General features: G+C 45.6%; 1 protein-coding gene across 1 annotated transcript in view; it reads left to right on the top strand.

The window, feature by feature from the left end:
* The first annotated feature begins 2,796 nt into the window (after positions 1-2,796).
* Positions 2,797-23,597, top strand: part of SH3BGRL (SH3 domain binding glutamate rich protein like) — a 29,943-nt gene continuing 9,142 nt past the window's right edge. Inside the window, exon 1 of the mRNA XM_057381736.1 lies at positions 2,797-2,943. Within this exon, the coding sequence (XP_057237719.1) occupies positions 2,899-2,943 (45 nt within the window). The 5' untranslated portion in view covers positions 2,797-2,898. The remainder of the gene's footprint in view (positions 2,944-23,597) is intronic.

Raw genomic sequence — 23,597 nt, 5'->3', positions numbered from 1 at the left:
CTGGGGGGCTGAGCCGGGTCTGGGGTCTGAGCCGGGACCGGAGGTTTCAGGGGAGCTGCACTGTAATGTCACCCATTGATTCCATGGTGCGGGTGAAGAACAGCTCTCAGAGTSCCTGCTCTGCCCTGTGAGTGACCTCTCCATGCCACCAACTGCCGTGTGCCTTCCACAGCTACACRTAAATCAAGGGAACCTGGCCTTGCTCAGTTTCCAGATGAGGAAGATCCTTTGAAYTTCCCCACCTGCTTCCACAAASTCTTTRGAGCAGGGGAGCAGTTTCCAGCTCSCATGGCATGGGATGCAGCAGGACACAGTCAAAGCCAGCAGACACACTCAGAATCACGATTTGCCTCTTGGCTCCATGTACTGCTGTACTGCTGGTCCAGCTAGGCTGGGACTGGGAATGAAGGATGGATTTATGATTTCCTGTTCAGATGATGTCCCTTGCCCGTCACACGTCCTTCATTTTACACAGATCCAGATCACCTGCTCAGGTACAAGCATGATCTGAAAGCAGACCCTGGCACACCTTGTGTTACTCACTAGTAGGTTCTGGATGTATTTCTCTCCCTGGTTACAAAGGAGCTGCAGAGCATGTGGAGCAAATGCTTCCTGACCTTTTGGACAAGAGGGAATTTGTAGCTGATTGCTGCAATTGTCCACTGTGAGATTCTCCTGCAATTCTTATTTAAAACAGCTGAATTTGTCAGTGCTCAGAAGGCTCCATCCTTGCTGTACTCTAAGGAAAAAGCAAGTGGATCTTTGCCATCACTTGGYAATGTTTTAATGTGCAATCCCAGGATCATTCTGGGATAGCCGATCACTYGAGCTCTCCCTTGGGGAGCATCTAAAATTTCGTCGTTTTATTTGAGGTTTTGGTCTAYGTTGAGAAGGGTATTTCACAGCTTCACAAGTGTTTAACAAAAACACTATGGATTTTACAGGAGTAGCGTGGGAATAGAAAACATCATACCCTTCCACCAATAAAGTAGAAAATTAAYTTTTATGAGTCAAGAAAACCAAGTCGTGTCAACAATACCTGATTCGTGTATCGCTCTTAACTTAATAAATCTCATTTCRTGAAGATAAAATGCCTCCTAGAGTGCACTTTTGAGAGTAATGATTACAGCAGGGTTTTTAGAAGGCAGGAAGACGGGGTGCAGCTYGCTGCAGGTGGATCTCACCTCTTAGGGACCGATTTCAAGTCTCCAAGGAGAGAAGAGCTGGTAGAAGGTGGGAGGCCAGCCAGGAGTGTGACAGGGGAGCCCAAAGTTCAAGTGACCCTCCCTCTCCTGTTCTCCACCTGKATTTTTTCCTTCTTTCTGATAAGCTGTGGTTTCTCCCTCTGTTCATTGCTGTGAATCAGGTTACACACTGGAGGCAACAGGAATTCCCAGGGTATTTCTCACACAGCTGGCAAGGTGCCCCACAAACACATCTGATAGAACATTCCTTGAAGGATTTTAATCTCCTGACTTAACTCAGTTTGTTTTAAACAGATGAAGAAATACACAATTTATTAATTTTTGAAATTCCTTGAAGCAGGGAATTTTTATGGTGTACCTTCATCCTAAATAAATTTTGGTTTATTGCTTTTTCAAACATACTTAAAACTCATGACTGGTTCAAAAATTCAGGTAAGTATCATCAAGTAATATAATAAGTAATATCAAACTGAGGCATGTCCTCTTGAAAAGTTTTTTTTTACTATTGGCAAATTACTAAAGCAAATATAGGTGACTTAATTCAATACTTTTTAATTCAATGGGTTTTTTAAAAGATAATTTTTTTATTAGAGAAACTGCTAATAATTTGAAACAGGAAGGCTTGTTTGGAGAACTCATTTSAGAAATACCTCCATGTTTTTTGCCAAGAGCAGAACAAATATTTTGCTTTCATCTTAGCTTGTAGGTGTAAAATTGCAGCTTCCTCTGCTTATCACTGCACATATTTTCCATTTGTTTTGAACCTGCTATCCAAATATATAATAAAATATATATGAGGTAATATTTGGAATACCAAAGGCAAGTGGGAGACAGGTGCTGGATATAAATTTCCCTAAATAATGTCACCATGACTATAACAATTAAAAATGTGGGGGATTTGATGCTTCATTCGTGTGGAAGATACTTCACAATAATCACAGGAATGCAAAGAACTCCAGTGGATGCCACCTCTCCTTCGGCATGGGCTGCCACATCAGTTGGGCATTACCTTCTGCGCTGGAATAAATTTGAAAAGGAAATTCCTAATTCTAAACAGCATTTCCCAGAAACATGCACCCACCCCTGACTTGTCGTGCCCCCACACGGTGAGGGGGCACGGCCCCGGGCTGGCGGTGCTGGCTCCGCGGGGCAGGGCCGGGCCATGGCGGCCGGAGGGCAAACGGGAACGAGGAGCACCGGGGAGCCGGCCCTGAGGGGAGCCGGTACGAGAGGAGCCGGTGCTGAGGGGAATCAACCGCTACCATGGCAGCCCTCAGCCTTGGCTCCCTCCCTCTCCTTCTCTCTCTCTCTCTCCAGCCGCGGTGCCCCCGGTTCCCCCCGCCCCAAAGCGGCCGCCCCGCCCGAGCCCCCGCGCCCCCTCAGCGCGGCCGCCATGGCTCCACCGCCCCCTCCCCCGCATATCTCGCGCGGCTCGTCGAGAACGCGCCTCCTCTTTCTTCCTCCTTTTTTCATTTTTTTTTTCCCCCGCTTTGCCATTATTTATTTATTTATTTAATTTTTTAAAAAACCATTTTCCGCCCTTCCGGGCTCGGGCGGCAGCAGCTGCGGAGCGAGGCGGGGCGAGCGCTCCCGCCGCCTCCCCGCGCCCGCCCTCCCGCCTGAGCCCCAGCCCGCGCCCGAGCCGCCTCACACACCCACCGCCCGCCCGGCTCCGCATCCCGCCGCTCCCAGCATGGTCATCAAGGTCTACATCGCCTCCTCCTCCGGCTCCACGGCGGTAAGCGGCGCCCGGAGGAAACTTGTGCCGGGCGGGGGGCGCGGGGGGCGGCYGRKCAGCGYGGGGAGAGGCCGGGGCTGCCGCGGTCCCCTCACGGTCCCCTCACGGCGCCGTGCGGGCGGTGCTGCAGCTGCCGCCGACGGAAAGCGGCATTTCCTCGGTGATCCCGTAACCCTCGCCCTGTGAGGGGAAGGCAGAGCCACCAATATTGGTTTCTTTTTTTTTGTTTGTTCTTGAAGTTCAGTTCTAAATGTGTCGCCCGTCATTCGGTTTTGATGAGTTTATTCCTCGTTGATTTTGGCAAGGGTGTTGTGGCCGGTGTCCCACTAGCCTCCTGTTCTTGCCCTKTTGGGAATACTGGATTTCGCTTTTCGTGGCCCTAGTGTGTTACAGGCAGAGCTCGGACTGTGTTTTTCAAARGGAAAATAAAGAGATATATAGAAAAAGCGGGATTTGTGCCTAGGTTCAGGTGTAGCTCAGTGTCCTCAGGATCATCTGGTTTCTGTTTGATCCATGTGAGAGATGCTCCGCCGCTGAAATCCAAGGGATTTGGTTGCACTTGGTGTGGATGTGCTGGAGAACTACAAAATGCCAGAGACTCGGAAAATGCCAGCTATTGCAGTTAATGATCAGTGACTTTTACTGCGAGGAGATAAAAAGTCTGAGCTGTGGCTCTATGATGACCTTTTCCTGTCACTGTTCATGCTTCAGGTCCCCAAACTTTGGGAAGGCAGTGATGTACAGAAGATAAAAACAGCCCTCACTGCATTCTCTTTCTSTGCTTCAGTGCAGCCACTGCTCTGTGTGCTTCAGCAGATCAAATACCAGTTGGAAAGCTTGGGGTGATGGACTGCAGATGGCACAGGAGCCTGTGCCTCAGGTGTCCCTGCTGTCCCTCCGTTCCTGGGTGGKTTTTGTTAAACTTGATGCCAGCGCTGACCGTGCTGGTGCTGGTGGTGAAAAGCAGATGATTATGTGATGCTGATCTGGGGAGGGTAGTAATCCTGAAATTACTGAGTAGKTAATTCATGAAAGGGATCCAAATGGACTTCTGCTGGGTTCATACAGAATGATCGTCTGGAAGGAAAGCAGCAGATTGAARAAGTAATCCTTTCTTTCTAATGCAGCTGTTAATAGGTTTCAAGTTGACTGCTTCAGTTGCTATAGATTTTTATCAGTTCCCTCTTCATGGCAGCTATTGATTTCTGTCTGTGTGGTGATACCGAGCTCCAGGGGTGCAACCATGGATCTCGATCCCGACTGTGTTTGTCTGGTTTTAAATTAAGTTTTTAATTATTAGCTTAGTGTTTTCTACAGTGCTGCCTAGTCCTTGTGTGGGCTGTACATGTCACAAGGCTCCAGTCTGACTAACTGCTGCCTTTTGAGCTTCTTTGTGCATCCCTGCCTGTGGAATTTGAATGTGGCGTTGGTGTAAGTCTGTTTTTTGGGGAATTCGAGTGTAATGTGCACATAATTKCCAGTTTTATGACGTCTATATTTTTATATATATCTATATATACATATACTCATGCCTCTGACTAAAGCTGGAGCAGCTCAAGGGATCTTGTGGTAATGAGCAAGACTTGAACATTCTCAGATTCCTGAGTACACCGAGGGTGTTTCTGTTGGCAGGACCAGCCCAGCACCTCAGTGGGTGACGTTTTCTTTCCAGTGTAAGAATTTTAATACATGTTTCAGCCTAAAGTAAGACAGAGAGTCACCTCTCTGGAGGGAAATGTGCTCCATGGGAATGAGTTGTTTTTGTGGCTCTTAAAACCATTGGTGAGACAGGCTTTGCTTGGAGGACCAGAGGAGCCTTTTGGGTGCTGAATTTGAAATAACCCACACCAGGAATGGAAAATCCACATCAGAGGAGATTGCTACAGAGAGATGGAACAGAGACAAGGCTGTTTGCAGCAAAGTGACTGAACTGGGTAACATCAGCCCGGGAAGGGCTCTCACTCCTGCTAAGTCATCTTTGTACTGCAGTGACACTCGGCACTGTGTTATTTTGGGTTTTGAAAGGCTAATTTGCCTGAGTAGAAGCAAACCAGAAATAACTATCAGATCTCCTCCTTCCTGCCCTGTCTCTGTAAGCCAAAGAAGCTTTTGTGAGACTGGAAAGTGTCTCCCACTGAAGGGAAAAGGGTTGAGGTTGCTTCACACCTCACGCCCTGGGGCTGTGAGTYTTGGAGGGTGCCCAAATTTTGTGGTCTATTATTGCAAAGTTCTTTGTTATATGGTATAATTTGCCACATCACAGTAYATAAAATGTTTCCCCAAGGCACTTTTCTCCATAATGTTTCTATTCAGTATGATGTGCCTTTGAGGAGGTAACACTGCGTGAAGCTCATGTCTAAGCAACGACATGCTATGCGTGTGTTTCAAGGGATTTCTGGAAAGTATGATGATTGACATCTTGTCTGGCCTCCTATTTGAATTTCACTYCATAATGTAGCACCAGTTTCCTGCTGTATTTGAAAGCCTTGCTTGGGAAGTGGCTTCTTGTCTTTAATYGTCCTCATTGTGGATGCTGTGCTGGCAAGTTGTGGGCTGGGCAAGGATGCATGGGGATTGTAATTACAAAGATGAGGTAAGGATGCCCAGTGTGGGAATGTGCATGTAGAGCTGCTGTCCAGGAGTCTTCCTGCGTGGCATGCAGTCAGAGTGAGCAGTGTTGCTTAGCCTGGGACCGTGGAGGAGGCTACAGGTAGAAATGACAGACATAACTTCCAAATTCAGARTGCTGGAGCRTTGTGGGAGCAGGGACTGCCAGCTSTGAGAGGGRTTTCACTGCAACCTCCCATTCARATCCTTCAGGAAGAGAAAGGAAGAGAGGCCTAAGGGTCATTAGACTCTTATTCCTGGTAGAAAAGGATACAAGGAGGGAAGAAGCTGAATGGCACAAATCCAGTGTGATATTCTCTATAGGAGCTCGGTATTTTGTTCCTTTTGGGGCAAGAGATTGCCTTGCCTTCCTGCAGCACCAGAATCCCTTGCTTCCTGAAGKCAGCTGGATTGCCATTGTATGATCTCCTGTGGAAGGGAACCAGCTGCTTAAATTCTTCTTAGTCTTAGGAGTGTGCATTTGTTGCCAACAACTGCACCGGTCTTGAGTAAGGACTTTGTCTGAGAGAATTGTCTTGTTCATCCAACGGCCCCTGCAGTTCCAGGGGTATGGCTGAAACTGGAAGCTGTGGAACTGAAGTGSCAGCGCTGGATGTGGTGGCTGAGCTCTGCTCGGTGCCACTGCCAGTGCTGTGGGCTGTGGAAACTGCCACATCAAATATCTGGTGTCCAGATGCTTCTCAGAGCCAGGCACTGCATTGTGGTGATCTACATCCCGTGTTTCCATCTCTYCCACCTCTCCCTGCTCCCTTGTTTTGATGGCTGTGTGGGTGGTTTTCTTTCCTTGCCTCCTACTGTGACTGCAGATGTGGAGAAAGAAGAGATGATCTCCAGAGTTGGAGTCAGAGTCCTGTGTTACATACACCTGYGGTTGTTTAGGGATGGTTTTAGAGAGGAGACAAAATTTTAGTTTATTTCTCATTCACAAAGTTAAGGATGTGGGGAGTTTATATTTTTCTTGTATTGTCTTTTTGTTTGGGAAAGGCCCTAGGTCTTCTCCTCCCCRCCCACCAGGAAATTAAGAGGAAAGTGGCCCATAGTCTGGAGGTGAAYATTTGCTTGCAATTACTCTTCTCTTTTCCCAGTAAGGCACTGGAGAACTTGTTGGTGCTGCTGGGGACAGGTAACCAGTGGCTAGTACTTCCTAGAGCATTCCAGGGGAGAACAGCTTTGGAGAAGAGCGGTTGGAAATGGTCAGAGTGTATGTAACCACCAGCYCTTGTCCCTGCTCAACAGCTCGGGGGCTGCAAGGCTGCTTCCTCCTTCCAAAGTCTGAATCCGATGGAAGTAATCCCTGGAGAGATGGAGATTGTATAAAAGAAKTACATTTTGCATTTAAATCCCTCAAGGGCCTTTTTCTTCAGATTGTCACARTCAATGCAAATAATGCCATCCTAAGAGAGAATGAACAGAGTYTATGTGCTTCGTGTTTGCAGTTTTTGGCTGCAGTGAGGTTTCTTGGAATCAGAGAATCGTTCAGGTTGGAAAAGACCTCAAAGCTCATCGGGTCCAACAGCTTTGCTATGGTGCCAGGCAGTGGCAGGAGGTGGGTCTGAGCCACAGCAGGGTGGCTCTGTGCATCCATCCTTATCAGTGTGGATCACAAGTGTCCCTTGTTCTGCTGCCACGTTCAGGGTTCTCAGCGTGCTGTCCCAGCCCGGATGTCTGCGGTCACGTTTGTCGCTGCGGAAGCCCCGAGCAGCGGCAGCAGACAGTCAGGAGCAGCTCGTGAACTTCCTTCGGCAGCTTGGCAGGGCTTTTCTTCCCCCTTTATGTGGGAAGAAAACACTGATGCAAATCTTTGGTAAATAGTCTTGTAACACGATGCAAGTTTAGGTAAATGCACATATTATGGGGAAAAGAAGCTGCTTCTGTAGTTATGAAAACAATCTCATTGTGAATATACGTCTTTGTGATATTCAACTCATGCAATTTACATTCCATGGGTGAAAAGTAACTTGTTAGGCTGGGTATTGATTTTTAAACCCCTCTCTTGTGGAAACRTAATACATGTGAAGGACTTTTTTGGATACCCAGTGTTCACCAAAATGAGTTTCTGTCAGTAAAATGATAGGAGTTGTTCTGARTTAGAGCTCTTGTGATGGGTGACAAATTTTGTAATGTAGCCGTTAGCTCGGATGTATTCCATCTGCCTCMTGGGTTGTTTTTTGTAAAGTCATTGTTCCAAACTCGAGATAAGTCAAATATTTTTCTTAAAATATTGCATTCAAATTTTTAATGGAGCCAGAGACTAAATTGGCTGCAGTTGTTTCAATAGTTTTAATATATCAAAATAAAAAACATTCTACTGTGCTTAAATAAAAGCAGTTTCTGACAGCAGGAAGAAGATGGAAAATTATACTCCACAGTTAAAGCCAAGAAAGGCTTTTTGCTGAGAATTTCTCTGATTGTATATGCAGGTAGGACAGTGTTTATTATGAGGTGGTACATCAGGATTATGTCCCTTTTTGGGGAGAAAAGGCAGATTTTGGGGAGAAGCTRGATGCTGTCAGTTTGTGCCAGCTTTCCCTTGAACTCTGAACCACAGCATGTTCCTAGATAGGATCCACACAGCGTCATGTCAGGGCTAAGCACTTGTGGGTTTAAAATAAATATTTATAGAGTTGAGCAYRGAACTTTCCTTGTCCTGGGGCATTRAAGTTTCACTCACAAAATTCCTATAGAAGTCAGTGAATTGGCATCTGCATTAATGAGCAGAGGGTGCCAAGACTTGAGTCTCTGCAAGGTTATTCTTACTCTTTCCAGGGAAGGAGGAATTGGGGTGAGAGGAGACAAAGGGAACTGCACAAACATTGACAGAATTCAGCTGTTCAAGCTCAAAACAGAATTGAAATATTCTCCTTTATGACAAAAAGRAGAGCTGAGGAGGCATTGTTGCTATAGCCAAAGGGGGGTGAGCTCTGCCTGTTCTTTGTGCTCCCCAGCCTTGGAACTASCGATCTCAGTTCCTGGCACTGATCAGAGAGCTGGAAACCTGAACCAAATCCACATCTTWTATCAGTATTCTGCTATACAGGAATGTTTCTGCTCAAACATGAAAATTCRGTGTTAATGCCATTTGCTTAACCCTGGCCATATGCAGGGGAGACTTTCASTTTATGATTAAATTTAAATGTATTTGTTATCAGATACTTAATCAAACCTGAAAGCATTTAATTGTAATGCTTATCTACTGTTGTTTGTCCCAGAAAAAGCCTCCATCCAGGAGCACCTCCAGTTCAGTGTTAAGGCCATTTTTTAASATTGAAAGGGCAGAGTGAGACTGAGCTTTAAAGCACCAGAAAAAAATGTGAAGGGTCAGCATCAACTGGCCTGACTGAGATTTGTGCTGYCCGGATACAGCTGAAGTTGTTTTCACATCCTGACTTACAGCTCCTTCCTGGACTTCGTTTCCCCTGTGAGCYATGGATGTGGTGATTTATTTCTTTAATTAATGATCTGAAGTTCAGTTTTACTGGAGCTGTTTCAGTGCATGAATCAGCCTCTCTGGAAATTCTAAAGGCGCTCAAGCGTAAAATTTTAACTATTACCTGTTGTTTGATTGCTGGGGTGTTGGAGTGAGGAGAGGAGCCAAAGGCAGCTGTGGTTTGAAAAAGGTTCTCAGGGAAATGTGGGAGCTGTGAGCCATTTTCCGGCGCTGCACAAATGGAGTTTGTTCTTCACTGGGCTTTTTCCCAGCGGATGCATGGACAGAGACAAAAGCAGGGAGGAGAATCAATGCAGTGTCAGAGGAGAAAGCTGTACCTCACACCTGAGCTACCTACAGCATAGAGGGATAGTGATCCATATATTGAATCCYTGGACTTCTAGAAAGTTTTGGACTAGCATGGATGAGGTTAWTTTTTTTTTTTGTTTGTTTTCAGAAAGAAACTAAGCTGCTGTGGGAGAAGAAAAAAATATTATTTATTTTCTTTTTGGCTTATGTAATTTATTGCACATCAGTTACAAAAAGCAAAGATAACAATCAAGATTTGGTAATATAAGAGAGCTTTTACAGTATGCAGAAATTATCAGGAGATTCCCACAGAGATCTGTGCTGTACTCTAAGCAAACAGTGCAAGAACAGCTTGGTGTAGTTGTCTCAGCTGAAAACYGGGAAGAAACAATTGTCGTCCTGTGAAAGAATGAGGTTTAAACTCTGCTGAAATACTGTTTAGCAGAGAATCTTGGAGCCATACTAGGTAATTCTACATAAATACCATATTCATGGCCATGAAAAGCAAACAGAATATCAAGTATGTTTAAAATGGGACAGGACAAAAGAAAAAAAAAAACCCAGTGTCTAAATGTGTGGTGACTCTCTCTTTAGTAGACTGAAATTCACAGATTTGTTGTCTTTCAATGATACTAAAAAGTGAGAAAAGGTAAGAAAGTAGGGTGAGGTGATCACTGTGGGAGGAACAACCAAATAAGGTAGAATTTGTGGGTAATAAGGTAGAAGTTGTGGCTGCCCCATCTCTGGAAGTGTTTAAGGCCCAGTTGGACAGGGCTTGGAGCAGCATGGGATGGTGGAAAGTGTCCCTGCCTGTGGCAGGGAGTGGAACAAGATGGTCYGTGAGGTTCTTTCCAACCCAAACYATTCCATGAATGTGAATTCTGCAGTTGCGAAAGAAAGAGCTGAAAAAGTCTGAAATGTGATAACATCATGTCAGGCATGGGAGAACAAACAGGAAGGGCTTATAAATAACTTTTCCTAATGGAACAACTGAGGGAGAGCAAGTGAAAGTGGCAGGTGGCAGGTTCAGAGTAAATGCTTTGTTTGACAACACAGATTTCAGGGAGGAGCTCCYTGCCAGAGGACGTGGTGTACAGCAGAAAGTGCATGGGCTAGGGAAGCAGTCAGACAAATTAAGGGGAAAAGTCTATTCAGGGCTATTAAACATAATTACTGCACCTCTGACTCAAAACTGTGAATTMCTGAAGTCTGGGAAGAAAGCTGGATGTGGTGTAGCTCTCTGTGCTCAGTCTGTTGGCGTGCTCTTCCCTKGGATCTGTGACCAGTGGAGACGGGAGACTGGGCTAGACAAGTGTTGGATCCAGCCCAGTAAAGCCTTCTTCTCTTCTTGAATGAAATTGGCTCTGCTCCCAAAATTATTGTAACAGTTTGCATTAAAAAAATTAAGMCCATGCTGTCCAGGAAAAATGTTTGGTGGAAAAGAATATATGTGTATGCTTGGGATATGCTGGGTTGGTGTCTCAGCATTTCTTACATGTGACACAAGCATTGGGTGATTCCAAGACCAACATCATTGTGCAGATGCTGACACTTCATGTTTAGACCATATTTTTGGTAGGTGATCAGACACTTCTTCTGCCTTAGGCATAGATCAAAGTCAACTGGAAAARCCTGATGGAAACAGCAAACACAAAGCCTCTGGGAAAAATAATCACCGTTTKCACATAAAACCATGTTTTTTATAGGAGTGCTCATTGCCAGGCAGGTTTAAACAGCACATCTGTATTCACCTCATGGGATCAACCTCTGGCTGTGCTTRTATCACTGGGAATTTTGCCATGGACTACAGCAGGACAAGATTTTATTCCTTAGGAAACACTTAATGCTGCTTATCCAAGACATTCCTGTCCACATGTTGCAAATGTATTTGGCCAGAGCAGCAGCTGCAGAACAACTGGCAGAACAGGAAAGGAACAGARTAACTCTGTGAATGAATTAATATATATCCCAAAACATTCTGACTAGGTATGGATRGAAATGAAGTTCAAGTGAACCTGATTTATGGCTAGTAGATGTTTGGTGGGTTTTTTCATTCCCTAGGCAGGAAATAAAGTGTATGTGAATAGAAATAGAAAGGGCAGGTTTGTAAATTTACTTGTCAGTGCCCTGGTAATCCTGATTAAGAACTGGAAATTCCACCCTGTAATGCWGATAAACAAGTCCCATGGTTCTGGTAGCTCAGTCCATGGAAYCTTTGTGCCTGACCAGTCTTTCTCCAAATTTCCTTTCCCTTCTATCACACTAAACTGCACCAGGAGATCCGTGTGAGAGCCTCACTTCACCTGCAGAGGACAGAGGTTTGTTGTGCATTCTGTGGAGAGATCAAAGTAAATCCATGATGCTGACTTGGGAAATGTTCCCCTCAGGAATTTACACCTGGATAAACTGAGGAACAGCTGGACAGACAGCTCCGTCTTCCACAGAATGACTTGGGACCCAGGCTGGTAGCCTGGAAGGCATGGGGAGAGCCATCACCTCCCACTGCCAGCCATCAGCATTAGGCTGAGACTGAAGAACAGCAGGAGAATGAAGCCATTTTGGCAGCTTGCCCGGGCTTGGAGAACTCCATCCTACAGCAAATAAACAGCTGGGGACTTAAACTTAAAAAAAATTAAAATGCCGTGTGTATTTATCTTAGTTTCTGATTGGGGTAAGCAGATGCTGGCTTGCATTGAGGCAAAAGGAAGCTTGTGGTTTAGAAGGAAAAAAAAAAAAGAAACAGACACCATGGTGACAAGAGGGATCTGTAAAACTTAAGAAAGACAGTGGGGAAAGAAAGAAAGTGGCTCCAGGTCATGGCTCCAAGGCAAGGGSAGCATCCAGCTTAGTGCTCCTGCTCTGGGCTAAAGGTGGCACTTCCCTCTGGGCTGCAGGGATGCAGTGGGTGAGAACAGCCTTTAGATGGGAACAACCTTACTGTGTTGGAAAATGCTCCATTTTGTTAATTCCTGGAAGAGTCACTTCRGGATGTCTCCTGAGCAGTCCTGAGAGCAAACCCCCAGGCACTGGCCTTCCTGGCTATGGCAAGCAAAGCTTGGCCAACTCCTGTATTGTTTCAGCTGCCCAAAGTGTTAGAAACTGCAAAGTGGCCAGTTCTTGGGAGAAGAATTTCTCTTTCCCTCTTAAAGACACAGATTTTAGACAATATTTTGTCCAAGTAAAATAAAGAAGGATCCGGGGCCTCCAGCATGATTCATGGTTGAAATGTTACCCAGTGAAGTTAATTACTGGGTCAGAAAGCTGCTGCCCATACAGWCTGTGGTCTGCTGAATCTTTCCAGGGTGCTTTTGGTATACTGTTCTGTCTCAAGACAGCCTGACTCTTCTTGGAAAGAGGAGGAAAACTTGTTTTTAATCCACAGCTTTTTCTCTTCCTTTGTATTATGACATTTATGTATTTTAGTTGAAGAACAAAGCTTTGTTCTCTTCAAAAAATTGCTTGGTTTAGTTTTAAAACAACAGTCAGCAAAAAGACCCTTTTGTTAAATAGGATCTGTGATATATGAATACTTCAAAGATAAAAAGTAAATACACATCAGAAGCACCTGGATCCCTGAGGTCATGTTATATTTTTTCTTAAAGTAGTTTTTTATTTAAAGAATAAATGCCTGGCAATATAAAGGCAGTGAAACAGCAATTAATGCTATAAACTTTTAGTCCTGTCAGTTAATTTAGCCTCTGTGTGCTAAACCATACAGGAAATAAACTTAGCTTTTATTGTAAACCACAGGGGCCTCGTGCAGAACTGTCTGTGCTTTTAACTCCTTTCCTAAGCAGAGTTCAGCTTCTCATACAAGCACAACCAAACCTGTTTTCCCTCTGCTGTACAGGGCTCCTCATCACCAGCAGAAATCCCCAGCCTCTGAAAAATAATTACAGGAGCAGCTGTTTCAATAAACCCCCAAACTGCAGCCCTGTGTGTTATCTCAGGCTGCTTCTCAGGAAATACTATTGCAGTGCAGGGCTCATGTGGAGAGTGAAGTCTCAGGGGGACTGAGGTGGGACCTGTGCTGTTTCTGTCAGTTCTTACAGGGTGGACTTGCTGCCAGCATTGCACAGACCTGTACTGGGGTCTCCATGGAGCTGAAGATAAAGGAGAAGTAATGCTTCTGGCTTTCAGAAAGAAGCTGGCTGAAAAAAACAGATTCAGAACCCGATAGAAGGGATGAGGTCCAGGCTATCAGGACTTTTTAAAGCTTCCAGAGTAAGCAGTCAGGTGACCAGTGGCACCTTCAGGGCCTTTCCCCTGTTTTTCTCAGCCACATGGAAAATTTCTGAGTATTTAGCAATATATCATGTGTCAGCTCCTGTGATACTGAGCCTGACTATCTTGTTGGGGATCAGTCTTCTGTGTGGTAAATTGCTTTATAGTCAGTGTGCAAAACCTCTCTGTGGCGCTGGGCTGTGGTGTGTTGATACTGTTTGTAGAATCAGGCAGAAATGATCCCTGAARGTAAATAAGCAGTGATTTGAAAAAATAATTATTCCTGCTGACTAACAGCTCAGGAAAGGGAGCTCTGACAGGTGAAGATAAAATGGTTCAAGGAGTCTGTGACAGAGGTAGCTTAGACATAAGGACTTCTTTTCCCTTCACATAGCAAAAGTTTCCCTTTCCTTGTTTTGTGACTCAGGCAAGAGAGTCCAGTGAGATGCTGGGGCTGTGAAGACACCAGGAATACACAGAACAGCTGCCTGACAGGTGGGAATACCCCCCAGCCCCTGCCACTCTCATTTCTGTGCTGTTCAGGAGTTATTACTTTGGTTCTGGGCGTTGGGAGGAGTGGATCTATTTATTTTTATTTAACCCAGCACTGAGTTTGGATGCTGTGATAAGGSACATGGAGACTTCCAGGGAAACTCAGCCTGCCAAGCTCCATGTCTGCTGCAGAAAACAACTGTGTGTAATAAATGGAGAGTTCATATTCTGCTGCTGCTTATGCTTTGTTAGTGCATAACTGAGATAATGGAGCCTGTATTCCGCAGTAGGAAGCTCGCTCTCTGTTGGTTTTGGACCAGATGAGCACTTTTCAGGCTTATAAAAGTCAAATGCCACAAGACTGACTTAGAAAATAGCCAAGGGTCAATTTATTTAGTATTGTAATGATGGTGTTTTCCTTTGGATGATGACAATTCTGGGTGCTGCAGTGACTCGTGGATGGTGTCAGTGCATGTGGTTAAAGCTATGGTTTGCCATACGTCAGCATTTCTTCACATCCTCACCTAGAAAAAGGTAGAGGGAAGTTTAGGTCTGGAGGCTTGATTTTGCAACATTTGTTCTGGATAACTTCAGTAGTCATAAAATAAAAAATCATCCTGATACCTGAATATTTGCATTTGCAAGTTTTTTCTGTTGCTGAGTGAAGCAAAAGCCTGCTGCAGGAATAGCCCAGGGCCATGGTTTGATCCCTGCTTTCAGTCCTTACGGCTGCTGCTGGGAGAAGCAATCCTGCCTGTCCTGGTTCATTTCTTCCCTTTCCTTGTGATGGCACAGGAATCCCCATGTCAGCTGTGAGCTGGGCTGGRGCCCCAAACAGCTCTGCTGTGTGACTGGAGGAGATTCCCAGCTCRGAGTTCCACGGAGCCCTGCCAAGGCATAGCCTGGCACTGACCYCTGCTCTCTGACCAGGGACAGGAGCCCAGGGAAATGGCTGGAGCTGTGTCAGGGAAGACTGGATGTTGTAAAAAGATTGCTCATCAGAGGGTGGTCAGGCACTGGAACAGCTCCCCAGGGAATGATCACAGCCCTAGAGCTCCAAGAGCATTTGGACAAAGCTCTTAGGCACAGGGTGGGATTGTTGCAGGGGTGAACCGTGTGGGGCCAGGAGCTGGACTCGATGATCCTTGAGGGTCCCTTCCAACTCAGGATATTGTGTGTGTCTGTGATTCTAAGAAGTGGTGAATCCATGCTCAGGAACAGGCCTTTGGAGTTTGTGGGGAAGGTCTCTTTCCATAACCTGGTTTATGCAGGTTGAGTGTACACAGTCCCAGCAGGGAGCTGTGTTTCCCTGACCGTCTCTCCTGGATAATCCTGCCTGGACCTGGTGCTGGAGGAGGTGAGGTTTGGGAGCAGCCTGTGCAGAGCTCCTGCATGAGGATGGGCAGGCTTTGGATGCTGGAAAGCTCAGGCTGTAGGAGTTTGGAGCTGCTGCCCAGAGACTCCCCAGAGACTCAGGCTGCTTCCTGAGCAAAGTTCATCCCTAATCAAACACAGCTTCTGGTGGGGTTGTTTGYACAGATCACGTGAAGGGAGAGAAGGCTCCCGGGGCTGCTGTCCCTGCTCCCAGGATCTGGAGCCCAGTGTGAGTAGAGTGAAGAGGAGTCAGGCACCCTCTATTCTCTGGTCAAACCTTCCTTGTGTGAGGGGACAAGTGTCAGTCTTACACGTCTCCAAATCTGGAACACTTCTCCTGATGTTTAGCAGATGGAAACTTCATTTGCACTCAGTTTTCCTGTGTTCAGGCTCTTGGGTTGTCTACAAAAAGTAGGTAGAGAGGTTTGGTTCCTCTGCTAGTAGCAGCTCCAGTGCTGCCAGAGCTTCCTGGGATTTTTGGGTTTTAACTTCTCCCTTGCTCAGCTGCTGGGGATCTTGTRTTCATGTGCATGGAAGTACAGAGTAAAACGGCTCGCTGCCATCCCACAAGCAAATGTCTCCATTTTTTGGTTGATGGAATGAGATTTTAAATGTTAAAATCTTGCATCAAAATCCCTGCAAAGTATTGACTGCGTGGGGTTTGTTTGGTTTTGAAATCCAGGCAAATAATCCCATTGGGCATTGCTGTCACTTTTCACAGAACTTTAAAGTAAAAAAGGATGGGAAAATCCCAGAGAAACAGAAAGTCAGYCTCTGGATGCATGCAGAGTCTATGTTTGGGGAGGCAGTCTTTGAGCAGGCCATGACTGCTGTGGGGAAGAGCTTTGGCATATCCTGACTTGTGAATGACTTTGRCTTGGCAGTAGTGACCCTCTTTAAGCCTTTTACAGAATGAACGGAAGCATCTAAGCAGAGAGTAGAGGGATGTGTCACTTATGGTGAGGACACAGATATTCTGGCTAAAGAAGGGTGCATCTTATCTACACAGCCCCCCCAACACTCCCAAAAGTTTGTGCATCAATGTAGCACCCTTCTTCTCATGGAATCATGGAATATCCTGAGTTGGAAGGGACCCACAAGGATCAAGTCCAACTCCTGGCCCTGCACAGAAACCATAACAATCCCACCCTGTGCATCTTTGGAAGCATTGTCTGAACGCTTCTGGAGCTGTGGCAGCCTTGGGCCTGTGACCATTCCCTGAGGAACCTTTTCAGTGCCCCATGACCTTTTCCTTGTAGCCAAAAAAGAGAAAGATTTACTTCTGAATTTGGTGCTTCAGTAAGAAAAGAGGTGGAGTTTCAGCTGACAGAACCATTTTCATGTACTGGAACAAAATGTGAAGTTTATTAAATGGTACTTTTAAACATGGGCTTCGGGTGTTGCCGATGATAAGATGTTCTCTGTTAGAATCCTGGTGACACCACAATAATCCTTGACAGGCAGGTGTTAAAGGATGAATGGATTCAGCCCCACACACTTCCCCAGTGCTTTGGTATCATTTGTTAAGAGCAGAATTTGCTTTAATCTATGATAATAACGTTGATCCTTAAGGTGCCTTCATAGAAAGTAAATGTAAAACACATTAAAAAGTCATCAGGGCTTTGTTAGGCAATTCTGCTGCTGCWCTGTGCCAGAAGCTGGGGAGATATAAATAAGGAAATGTTACTTGTCCTCCTACTTGACTAATGGGTAAAAGAATCTGCTTTTGGCCACTGCAGGAGGAGAGTAGCTAAACAGACACTGGATGTGATGCAGCAAGACAGTTCTGACCTATTTGTGGCCTTTTAGTATCTCATTAGAATTTGATTGTAGTCAAGGTGTGGTGGAATTGGCTGTACTGTGTGTCTGACACCAAATTAGTGGCACTGAAAAAACCCTGCTGGAACACTGAACTCAAACCCTCCTTGCTGGAGCAAGAGAGAAAAGGTTTCTCATTTTGTGTTAACTAATTCCTTGAACTCCAGCAGCAAGTTCACAGCGTGGCAGTTGGGAATCTGCTCAGCTGTGTGGGGCTGTGCCAACCAGAGGGGCCAGGCTGGTGTTACTGGTTGAACATCCCAAAGCAGCCCAAGGGAGCTAAATGCCAAATCCCCCTGGGATTTTAYTCTCTTTGCAGTCTGTGTCAGTGTAAATAAAAGTGAGTGGGAGTTGGGTCTTTAAGTGCCCTTGGTCTGTTGAGAATCCTGATCCCCAGGACTTTAGTACATGGAGGTACTAAAGACATTAATTTTTCTGTTTGGTTCTTTGGGTAGGAAARAACTTGTTCAATGCACAAGAATCTTTGGACTTGGGTGTTTTTGGTGTGGGATTTAACAAGTTTTTAGGCCTTGGGTTATTGAATGAATGTAGTTACAATGGCATTATAATCCATGAGAGAAGCTTTTATTTTTGTTCTCATGAATCAGCTTTTTCATTTATGTAACTTTCTATGGTTTCTGGAGCAAGTCGTGGTCTTGTTTTGGGAAGTGCAGACTTTGTCCTTTGTTCCAGCTATTTTTTTGGCTTGTGTTCCAAAATCTGGTCTGAGGGGTGGTACCTTATGGCCCGGTTAAAGCCCTGTTGCAGACAGTGCACGTGCTGCTAGACGTGATGTAACTCTAGGCTAAATTGCAAAAATCTTGTGGTAGCCTGGATTTTCCCCCAGCCTCTCTCTTGGGGGGTGGTCCCTTTGCAYCCTTTCACCTTTTCTTGCTTTTAAAAAGTGTCTTCCAAACCCACACGTGAGCAGCAGCAATGTGGTTGTTGCTCTCAGTGGGAGCTGCAGCCTGCAGCCTGTTCCTCCTGCCCCAGGTCTTGGGCTGGTGATGCTGACACAGCCCAGGGTCGGTGGGTGCCTGGTGGTAAAAACTATTTCCAAAGAAACAAATTTTAAGCTGTTGGGGTCTAACCACATCAAACCAGCGCTGCAGTGCAGGATACATGTGGATATGCCATGGGCTTTCCCAAAGGACCCTGCAGGGAGAGAGCCAGTACATATGGAGCCCATCTGGACATGCTGAATTTCTGGAAAATGAAAATAAAGAGCAACACAAGTTCAGCAKGAACTTTTCCAGCCTGCTGTGTTTGATTTCGGTCCTGTAAGTTCATGGTGGTTTTRCTGTGTTTGTCCTTAATCTCATTCCCTCCAGACCAGAAACCATCGGGAGAGACAACGATGGCACTACTACATGTAATGCTCTGCTTAAAATAACCAGAACAAAGAARTGCTTTGAGTTCTGTAATGATAATTACCCAGACCTAAAAATAGGCAGGTGTTCTCCCAGGCAGGGAGAAGTAAGAGCGAGTCAGGAATTGCTGGGAGATACCTGGCAAAGCTCTGATCAAGCCAGGTCATTGCTGGAGTTGCCTGCAGGTTTGCCACCCTCTGACCACCATTTACAGTGGCACCACCAGCACTGGCACACTGGATTTTTAAGCTAGTATAGGGAGAAAAAATTGGCTTCTTCATAAAAACAAAACCACTTTAGACGAAGAAAATCGTTTCTGGAATATCAGAGTAAAACCTAGGAAAACTGTGATGGARGCCAGGACTAAGGCTGCTCAGAAGGGAGCCCTGCTGCCATGTGCTGGGGTGGAGAATGAGCTTAGGGGGCCGTCAGGAATCTGTGACATTTAAATCCATGGCTGAGCTGCTTGGCTGTTTAACTCCTACAAATTAGGTTGTAGTGGGAGGACAAATTCTAAGCATTTTGCAGYTCATTTGCAAGGATGAGCTTCTGCATTAGGGACTGGGAGAGGAAGCCAAGGTCATTTGAGAAAYTAGGTGAGACATATGAAAACCAAASCAAAACCCTCAATAGTTTTTACTCTAATCCCAAAAAAAGTGGCAGTAGATTGTGGCAGTGTGGCCACTGCTCAGTCCACAGGACACCCTGTGGCGAGTCAGTTTGTCTTGGCAGCACTTGGCATTCCTCGTGCTGCCCATTCCTCCAAGGAAAATCACTTCCTGGGGGTTTCTGCCTTGCTGCTGGCTGCCAGTGGAGTTTGCTAAACATTTATTGTGCTGCACTTCTCACACTCACTGCTTAGATTTCATTTTTCCCGTCTTCAGAAGACTCTGAAGCTTGTGGAGAACCGATGGGTACAAGTCTGGCCACAACCTKTAGCATCACCTGGAGTTTGGACTTTGCCTTCCTGCCCAAAGCAGCTGCTTCTGGGATTTAAAGATTCACAGCAGCATGTTTAAAACTACCATTGGTATACAATACAGCTGCTTTAAAGGTGTAGTTGCTTTTGTTTATCTAGAACCTAGAAGGCTGGAATTGGAAGTGGGAAAAAATATCCCCTTTTAGATCTGATGTTGTCTTGAAACTGAACTGAGAAATGTGTAAGATGTAATGTGTAAGATCTGCTCTAAGGTGTTGCTTCTCTGCTGTGCTGGTGCTGGATCACAGCCGTGAGTTGGGAGATGCAGCTCAGGACAGACTTTCAGAGAGAGCTGGGGAAAATCACAGAATCATGGRATTSTTAAGGTTGAAAAAGATCTTTGAAATCAYCAAATTCAACCATCAACCCAGAMCCATCCCCATGTTCATCACAWGTCCTCAAGTGCCACATCCACRTGTTTTTTGAGCACTTTCAGCAAATGGTGAGTCCACCACTTCTCTGGGCAGCCTGTTTTAATGCTTCATAACCATTTCCATGTGAAAATTTTTCCTAATACCTAATCTTAGCCTTCCCTAGTGCAACTTGAGGCCATTTTCTTTTGTCCTGATGCTATAACCAATCATACAGCAATGGCTGGGAACATCATAAGAAATCTCTTTATAATTCTTTTAAATCCTCACAACAAAGTATCAGCCATTTAATCCCATCCTGGGGAAAGAAATTAATAAAATTGGTGTTTTTCCCCTGTGTGGAAGTTGGGACACAGGGCCCACCGAAGTGGTGGAGGAGCCCTGTGGAGAGGATGGCAGAGCTGCAGTCTGCGAGTTTATTGTTGGATCAAAACAGCAGCACTCAGACTGTAAACTTACTTTGGGTTCCAGGGGTCCATAAATAGATTTCCAAAACATGTCTATTGTCCAACAAGGGATTTATTTATAAACTGAAAAAATAACAAGACTAAAAAAAACCAACGCAACCCCCTTCTTGGCCAGCAGTGTAGACTGCTGTGTGTGTRTCTGTGTAGACCAAATGAGATAGAAACTTTTGTGAAGTTCACTTCCAAAAAATGTTTAAAATAAGTGTTCCCCTGCAGTTGGGTAGTGGGAGAAGTTGGCTCTTGCACAGTCAGCACAGTCCTGGCTGGAGCTGAGGCTGGAATGCTGCTGCTCGCTGGGCCAAAGTCCTTCAGCATCATCCTTGTCTCCTTTCTGCTTACTATCTTTTAGCTGAGGTGGTTTTTTTTTTTTTATTTTTTTTTTCAATGAGTAAAGATTTGGAAGATAACCTAAAATGTTGCAGCATTTTCTGGAAAGTTTATTCCCACTTTGGGGTTAAAACCTTAGTTTTGATGGAGTGATTGGTTGGAAAACATCACCTGTATGTACTCTTGGCAGCTTTGACRTGGTTTTTCTTGTGTTGCTGACATCGCTGATGGGAGTTAGATCTAAAAGCAGTAAATTGAATTTCTGATGTGTATTCAAATGGGGGCATTACTTGTTCACAATTCTACACTCATCTTTATAATGTCATTTTGTGCCCATCTCTGTTGAAAGCTTAATGTTTTGTGATTGGCTTGCAACTGGAGGAGAAGGGAATCTTGATACCCAGTGGATTTTGTAGCACACAAAGATCACAGCGTGATGGTGAGACTTTGCTTAACCACCAGTAAGTTGTCATAAATYTGTTTCTCTATCTGGAACGGACCCTGAAGGCCAAAACAAAGAGAAAATAGATTTATTTCATTAAATGTTCCTTTCAATATTATCTTGGGAACATCAGCAAGAAGTAAAACATTTCCACTCACCTCGGGAATTGTTTTTCTCCCAAGTGTGTGTTGAAGCAGAGAAACCAGGAGTGTGTTTGTGTTTCTGGGGTGGAGGCAAAGGCACCTTTGAGCAACAGTGGCTGTTCCAAGGGCATCCTCGTACCCAGGTAGGGCAGTGGGGAGCTCCAGAGGATGCAGCCCTTCCTCCTGGCAGTRCTGACTTCACCTGCACCCACCCCTTCTCCTTCCATCCCTCTCTCTCCATCCTGCCACGATTTCCCCCCAGTCTCCATCCATTTTACTCATTCTTTCTGCTCCTGCCCCCAGCCTCTTGCCTTCCTTGCAGTTGTCTCAACCCCTATCCTTGATGTCTCTGTTCTTGTTCTTTTGTGTCTCCATAAATCCTCCTGCCCCACCCGTGCTGGCCCCAAGCCTCAGGGCCCTGCTCGCCTCCCCAGCTCCTGCGCTGACTCTTGGCACATTCCCGGCTCTCCACTGGTGCTCTCAGCCCTGCACAAAATGTCAGGAGCACTCGGAATAAACACGGATTTTCGTGTTTGCCAACTGCAGTGAGCTGCACTTCACGGGCCAGAGTGGCCTCAGACATGACAGTTGTTTACATAGGCCGAGGTGCGGGGTCTGGAAGGTGCTGGCCGGTGTCCATGCCTGCTCCGGCAATGCGAGAAGCTTTCTGGGAAGTGAGCACTGCGTGTTGACAGGCACATCCTGAAGAAAGGCTCCTCGCTCCTTCCCAAACATGGGCAGCAGGAACCATCTTCCAGGCTCTGTCCCGAGGAGAACGTGTGCCCTTTCAAGTAAGACAAAACACCCTCAAGCAGCAGCAGACGTCTCTTGCTCTATTTTCAGCCCTTCCCTCCCAGTGCTATTCCACTGCCTGAGATTAATGGAAGTTTTCTAAATAAAATCCCATAAAATAACAGGATCTGGCAGCTCGGTGTTCCTTCTGCCCAGCGGTTGGTGCCCTGTTTCTCTGGAGCATTTACTGCTCTTGTGTAAGTGCKCATCACCATGGCTGGAAGACTTGTCTGAGGAGCTGGGAGGAAAGCATTGCTGCTTCATCTTCCAACTTTTTTTTTTTTTTGTCTGGTCAGAAAACAAAGGTTCCAGACTAATATTCCTCATGCTTCAACACCATCCTTGGTTTTCTGTAGAGTTCTCTAGAGAATTACCTCCCTTGACTACAGATGGCCTGAAAGTAATACAGAGACCAAACTTACATTCTTTCCTTCCAATGGTGCCTCTTCTAGCAGAAAAATAACATTTCCAGCTTTACCAGCTCTTCAAAAACAAGCAGAGAGAATTGTCATTATCGTTTGGAACCACAGTTGTCAGTTTGGGATGGGTTGAACCTCCTGGAGCTGAAAAAATAACCCAGAGACTGTCCCACTGTGAGATGCTGGGAGGGGTGTGAGGATATGTGTATGGCTAAAATACAGTCTAATAGTCAAAATGATTCAAAAAGTAAAGTGAACACTCAGGAGAACAAAATGCTGATTCCTGTCCAACCCAGACCTCTTCCTTTACATTTGAGAGTGTATAGGTTAATGGTAGACTGGGTTAAAGCTTGGTTGTCTCTAATTCCTTAATAATTCTGGGACATCACTAAGCAATGGATTTTGGAGAGATTAAGGATCTGTCAGTAATAAAAACGACTTAGATCTGTAGAGATTGTAGGAAATGGTTAATTAACATCTAACTGGTTCAGGGAAAAATAATTATATTTACTACCAGGTCCTACTGACAGAGGAGTTTACAATCCCAAAGGCCTTTCCCTTATTTTAGTCCTACAGAATTAGAATTGTTCACGARGGAAGTGCTCCCTTTTTGTCCCCTCTGAGCTGTAGAGCACAACGGAGGAAAGCTTTCCCTGCTCCTCCCTCCTGCTGTTAGAGCCAGACAAGGAAACGTCTTACCCAGCAGAGGTTTGAGGCTGCTGAGAATGTTTCTATACAGCCCCTACATAAATTATTTCCTCGGGACTGTATTAACTCCTCCAGCTTTATTTTTAGCCGCTATGAAAATTAGCAATATCTCTGTGTTTCAGGGTGCTCAGCCAGCGAGCGCAGCAGCTCCTGGGTTGATGTGGTCGGAGGAATTACATTGTCTTTGCAGCCCTGGGCAGGCAGGAGCTGGGRGCACATTGCCCTCGGTCRGGAGAGCAGGACCGGCCCTTTGTGCTGGATGCAGGMAGGAGCTGGGGGCRCATTGCCCTCGGTCCGGAGAGCAGGACCGGCCCTTTGTGCTGGATGCASCCCCCGAGATCCRCTTGAACCTGCCRYGGATAGA

Source organism: Malurus melanocephalus, unplaced genomic scaffold (assembly GCF_030028575.1).
Source record: "Malurus melanocephalus ecotype Western Australia unplaced genomic scaffold, MMel_1.1 scaffold_525, whole genome shotgun sequence".
Classification (NCBI taxonomy): Eukaryota; Metazoa; Chordata; class Aves; order Passeriformes; family Maluridae; genus Malurus; species Malurus melanocephalus.
This window is presented reverse-complemented; position numbering and strand designations above follow the sequence as displayed.